We start from the raw sequence: 5,894 nt of genomic DNA on the forward strand, positions 1-5,894 counted from the left end.
ATAATAATAATAATAATAATAATAATAATAATAATAATAATAATAATAATAATAATAATAAATCCTCAGCCCTTCAACAAATAGAATTTCCCCTTTTTTTTCAAAAAAAAAAAAAAAAGAAAAAAAAAAAAGAAAGAAATTTCCTATGGCCAACCAATTTTGATTTATAAATCTTCAAATAATTTAGTTCCCAAAGGAATATATATATATATATAATATAATATAATATTAAAAATAAACTATTAAATTAGTCCGTTAAAAGGTCAAACGTTATTTAATAAGCATTTAAAAAAAAAGTTTAGTCTAAATATCCTCCGTTAAATGCGAATCTAATTCGATAAAGTAAATAATCAATGACATCAAACACATTAAATATATAAAAGAAGTAAACGGAATTAAAAAATTATAATCAATCAAATCATAAAAGTCCAATATTCACTGTTACTAAGCATAAACTCAAAGAAAATTTCATAATAAAATTATAAGATTAACGAAAGAAATATAAAACTATTGTTGTGTACTGATTTATTGTATCTGGTACGATATTTATGACCTCGTGCTCGAGAATCTCTTTCCATCTCTTCCCAACACTTAAAATAGCGTATGTTTCAAAATAAGGGTTGTGCCCGTCCAAATTGGCTCCCCGTGCTCGATTGTAAAGTTACAAGCAACAGAGACATTGTCTCGAAGAAGAAAAATTAATGAAATTGGAAAAAGAGCGTCAAGTAATGTTTATGTGAGATCCCACATTGGTCGGAGAGAATAACACAACATTCCTTTTAAGAGTTATAAAGATAATAGGTAATGAGTTAAAGTAAACAAAATATCTGCTAGAGATGGATCTGGGTTGTTATAAATAGTATTAGAGCTAGACATCAAGCGGTGTGTCAATGAGACCGTTGGACCCCAAAGATGGTAGATAGGGCCTAATATAAGACATTTACTAGTTGGCACTTGAATTAATAAATTGGGCTTGGGCCCAAATCAACAAATTTTTGGGTTTGGGCTCAAAAGACGAGTATTTGGGCTTGGGCCCATAGGCATAGCAATCTAGCTCGCCTGTTGCCGCCATTGCGGCCGAGCTTCGCGTTCTCGCTGTGTCTCTCTTTGAATGAAGAAAGCGAGGGACTGTCTTCTCAAAACCTTTCGCAGAACCTTCTCTACTCTCCAAAACCCTAAATCCCAGGTTTGTCTCTTCCTTAATATCTCCTCTCTGTTTGTGTTCCACATTGTGGCTTAACTTGGAAGAAAATGGCGGAGCAGATGGAGGATCTGTCAGAAAGATACTGTTTCAATCCTGTTTTGAGATGGAATTCTCAGGTGGAGGAGTATTTCACGAAGGCCTATGGAGCTGAACATTTCACCCTCATTTCTAAAGCTCTAACGTACTTTTCTTCTTCCCTTTTGCTTTGTACTGTCTCTTCTCCATAGGTACTAGCTTCACATTGCTCTGTAGTGTTGTTGTACAAAAAACTGGGCCGACCGATTGTAATCTTCATCTGTACCGTATCTTTGATTGTTTACGCGATTGAGATCAAAGTCTTAATATTATTACGTATGTGGAGCTTCTAAATGGACATAATTACTTGTGTGCAGTCGCCAATTTGTTATATGCTTATATTTTCTGGAAATATAAGAATTTTTATTGTTGAATTCGGAAAAAACATTGCATCAGTCTCCTTCGTATTGATTTTAGCCATTTCAAATGATCATATTTATTCTCACTTTCAGTTACTTGAAAGCCAATGTAACTAGCGAATCCGGGGATTCTGCCGCAATAAAATAGTTTGGTTACAAATATCAGTAATGGGCATCTAGTTTACTGGTTATTTTAGAGGGGGAAAAAAAAGTTCCTTAACGATATTTGCAAAATGCAAAGCTACACCCATTAGTTAAGCATTTGGGTAGTTCAATTTTGGAGGACACTGTTCCTAATTCTCTATGCCACTTTACGCAGCCGTTTTACAACAATAGTACATGGTTGCTATCTAATAGTATATTCCATTTGAAGGTGCAAATAACATCGTGTGTGTTGTACATAAAACATATTCCATTAGCTTGGTTGAGATATTGTTAACAAACATTTCTTATGATCTTTATCTTTGTCGTATTGATATTATACATATTCAGATGATATACTTAAATTGATCTACCAACCTAATGATCAGGCGTCCGTCTTGTTACTCATGTATACGTGTAAATACACTCAAGTCCACAACTGATACCGTTATCAAGAAGCTATCAACTATTGTTACAGAAATTGGAAAACCAAATTCAGAAAATACAACATTGAAAGGTGGCGATGTTGATGTCAATGGTATTGAACTTACGCAAAGTGGCAGTCAAAAAGCTTCAATGAAGATTAATGATGAGAAAAACCCAATTACTGAAAAATTTCAACATCCGTCCATCTCAAGATGTCAGGTACCTGGGTTAGACTACGTTGTATTTGTAAGGGGTTCAGGACCACACACAATTGATTATGGTTATGCAAATGGCAGACCTCCAAAAGAAGTGATTGTGAGTCGCAAATGTGCAGAGGCAGTTCTTCGAGGTGCTCAGGTTAGATTGTTTGTTTCTGTGAGAATTTTATGAACAATTCAAAATATCTATTGGCATTTTTATTGTTGATTCTGTTCTAAAAAATTGTCTTAGTTATAAGACAAGCAACGTGAGATAAGTTATGTTGTGTATCAAAATGTTTGCAATAGTATGATGGTTTCAATAAAATATTACTCGAGGATTTCTGTGCATTGTGGAGGAATTTGATTGTTGTTCTTTTTGCCACTCATTTATCATTTTATTCATCCGAAAGGTGTACCTCATTGCTTTTAGAGAAAATGACATTTAATTCCCGTTCTTAATTGTTACCGATCTTGGTTTTGTACTTATCACAAAGCTGTTTTCTAATTGTAGTTTCCTATAGGTTTATGTTCCCGGTGTTATGGCTTGCAGCGCTCATGTTGAGAAAGGGGATGTAGTTGCTATTTCAGTTGCTGTGGAGCAGCCTGGGCTTGATGGTGGATGGAGTCTTGGCATTACTCGAGGGACTGTTGTGCAAGGATTACCAACTGGTAGGAAGTTCTTCATCACTCAATTAACTTTTATTTAATCTAACATTTTAATTCTCGAATCTTTTCTTTTTGTTGGTCGTATTGTTTATTTGTCTTTGGAAACTATAGAAAATGATGGAAATCATCAATAGTCTATTTTGCTTAAGAGGATGAGTGTCGAACTTAACTGCTTGGAATAGATATCTTTTCCATTTCTTCAGGAGAATTTTATCTCCAGAAACTGTTTGTAATTCAATTATTTTCCCCACTATTTTGTGCTTTCCTCTAGCTGATCCTGGTCCAAAGCAAAGTTTATTTGTATTTTGGGGTTAAAATTCCTTATTTCTTTTTTAATGTATATTTTCAGCTTTTTAATATTTGGGGGCTAAATTAATACGTAATGTTAACTTCTTTTTGCAGATCCTTATCATCCTGAAAGGAGTGGATTATACATCGGTCAAGGAACAACAGCAATGTCAAGGGCTGGAATTTTTCGTGTTCGCGAGGGAGTTTCTGTGGACATGCATAATAGAGTATTTAAACTACCATCCTTTTATGGTATTTTTCTCCTTTATGTTAGAGTATTTAAGTTTCCATCCGTGTTTAATTATTTTGCTTTGTTTTGCTGAAGTTGACAAATATGATTAGAAACAGTACTTAAAGGATTTAAGGTTCCTCTATAGTTGACGATATTTTAGTTTCATTCTGTGTACCCAATTTTAAAATATTAACGAATGAATATGTAAAAGTTTTTCTATGATTTCCAATATTGGTCAACCAGCGATATTTACATGTCAAGGTGTTTGAGATATTCTCAGACATCATTGTTAATTTGACTGCTGTAGATCTTGAGTATTACAGACAGAGGATCTGCTGCAAACATTGGTAAAGTATTTTACCAAGTTTGTCAGAAATCATACATATAGCAACCCAACCATGGCATTGGAGGGTTTTGTATGATTCTCCGTATATATTGTGTAAGAAGTATAAGATCAAGCATTTGAATGGTGGTTATATTTTCAAAATTTTGATAAATCATTGCTGTAAATGTACATGCTCAGAACCTTGAAATGATTTTGCAGTTTGTGTTCCTTGGTTGTACTATTCAGCCGTAGGTTCTTTTTGCAGTCTAGATTACGTAGGTTATTTGCCTGCAGGGATGGAATTTAATGTTAGCATTTGCCTTATATGTTGTGACTGTGACTGTCTAACATAAACCTATTTGTTTTCAAGTTTAATATTTTCTCTTTTACAGACGTGCTTCAGGGAGAAATCTTTCTTCAAAACCTGCCAAGCATTGTCACTGCCCATGCTTTAGGTACTTTTGACAGACCTATTTTTGTTTCAACATATTTAAAGTTTCTGTTTTGCTATCAACCTTCCTATCCGGGTGGTCTTCCTTCCATTCAGTCCAGTATCAGACAAGTCTTGAGCTTTGTGTTTCTCATTGCTCATCTCCTGTACTTGCATGAAGGACACTCGATTTTGAGGTTAAAATCAATTGAGCAGATTAAAACTTATAATGAGGATTTTTTAACAATTAATATAATTTTCCCAGCTCGTCATTTTCTCACTGTCACCATTATGTCTATTTATTTTGTTCACATTGATCATTGTTTTGTTTTGGTTTTTCCTTTTGCTAACTATGGATGGTTTGATTTCCTCCTAATGGATATCTTTTTTGGATTTTTCACCTTAGATCCACAAAAAGGTGAACGCATATTAGACATGTGTGCGGCACCTGGGGGAAAAACAACTGCAATTGCCATCCTTATGAAGGATGAAGGGGAGATCATTGCTGCTGATAGGTCCCATAATAAGGTAGAATTATGAACTTGGAGATATGACAAAGATGTTTTCAATTATTCCGTTCTGTTTCTCATATCCTGGATTTAAACTGTGCAAACTATTCTTCCAAAGTGTAGATTAAGTTCAATGGTCTGCTTGCTTTGTTAACCTTTCTCAAACCCACGTTCAGGTGATGAATATTCAGAAACTGGCTGCTGAAATGGGGTTGAGCTGTATAAAAACCTATAAGCTTGATGCTCTGAAATCTGTCAATCGAAGGACTGATTCCTGCAAAAGCTCTGATTCAGTTTGTGTTGATGCCAACGACAGTGTTGTGAATGATAGTTCCAGTTCAATGAATCTTGACAATGAAAAACCATCCTCAATTACCGAAATATTGGAAGTTGATAAGATTAGGAAGCAAAATGGTAGGTTATCTTTATTCTTATAACTTTTAGAAACTACTGGGCTAATAGTTTCTTAGCTTTCCTCCCCATCCCTTTTGGTCAATGTTTCATATTAAAAAACTTATAGTTTTATGTATATATACATATAGAATCCTGCCTTGTGGAATAGTTTCTTACAGATCTAGGAGTTTGAACTTGGGATCCAAGGAATAAAATGCAGCATTCATCTTCCACACGTGCTTATTCTATATTCTAAGTGTGGAATGAAATAGGTAGACTTTGACATCAGGATTGCTTTTGGAAAGTCCTTGACTATCCAAGTTTGGAAATGTGTAGTTTGATTCTTTTTTTTTTTTTGGGGTATAGGAATATTATTTTTTGGACTCTTTTTTATACTTTTCCTTCGTAAAAATTACTTACATTGANCTCTGAAGAATGCTTCCCTTTGGGCTTTGGTGACTAGGATTTAATATATATATATATATATACATTGTAATAATGAGCTTGGTCTTGTTCTTTAGCTTGAAGACCTATAATTAGTTTCGTTACACATTTGTTTGGGCTTGTTTTTTTTGTGTCCCAATATTCTTTTAATTGTCACAATGAAAACACGGTTTCTTAAAAAAAAAAAAAAAAAAAAAAAAAA

General features: G+C 34.0%; 1 protein-coding gene across 1 annotated transcript in view; it reads left to right on the forward strand.

The window, feature by feature from the left end:
• Positions 1-1,083: 1,083 nt before the first annotated feature.
• The window catches only part of LOC111480346 (putative methyltransferase NSUN6), a 7,414-nt gene continuing 2,603 nt past the window's right edge, over positions 1,084-5,894 (forward strand). Inside the window, exons 1-8 of the mRNA XM_023125320.1 lie at positions 1,084-1,186; positions 1,264-1,385; positions 2,169-2,562; positions 2,927-3,074; positions 3,474-3,611; positions 4,309-4,371; positions 4,753-4,874; positions 5,032-5,269. Of these exons, the coding sequence (XP_022981088.1) occupies positions 1,112-1,186; positions 1,264-1,385; positions 2,169-2,562; positions 2,927-3,074; positions 3,474-3,611; positions 4,309-4,371; positions 4,753-4,874; positions 5,032-5,269 (1,300 nt within the window). The 5' untranslated portion in view covers positions 1,084-1,111. The remainder of the gene's footprint in view (positions 1,187-1,263; positions 1,386-2,168; positions 2,563-2,926; positions 3,075-3,473; positions 3,612-4,308; positions 4,372-4,752; positions 4,875-5,031; positions 5,270-5,894) is intronic.

The sequence above is a fragment of the Cucurbita maxima genome, unplaced genomic scaffold (assembly GCF_002738345.1).
Source record: "Cucurbita maxima cultivar Rimu unplaced genomic scaffold, Cmax_1.0 Cma_Scf00006, whole genome shotgun sequence".
NCBI lineage: Eukaryota > Viridiplantae > Streptophyta > Magnoliopsida > Cucurbitales > Cucurbitaceae > Cucurbita > Cucurbita maxima.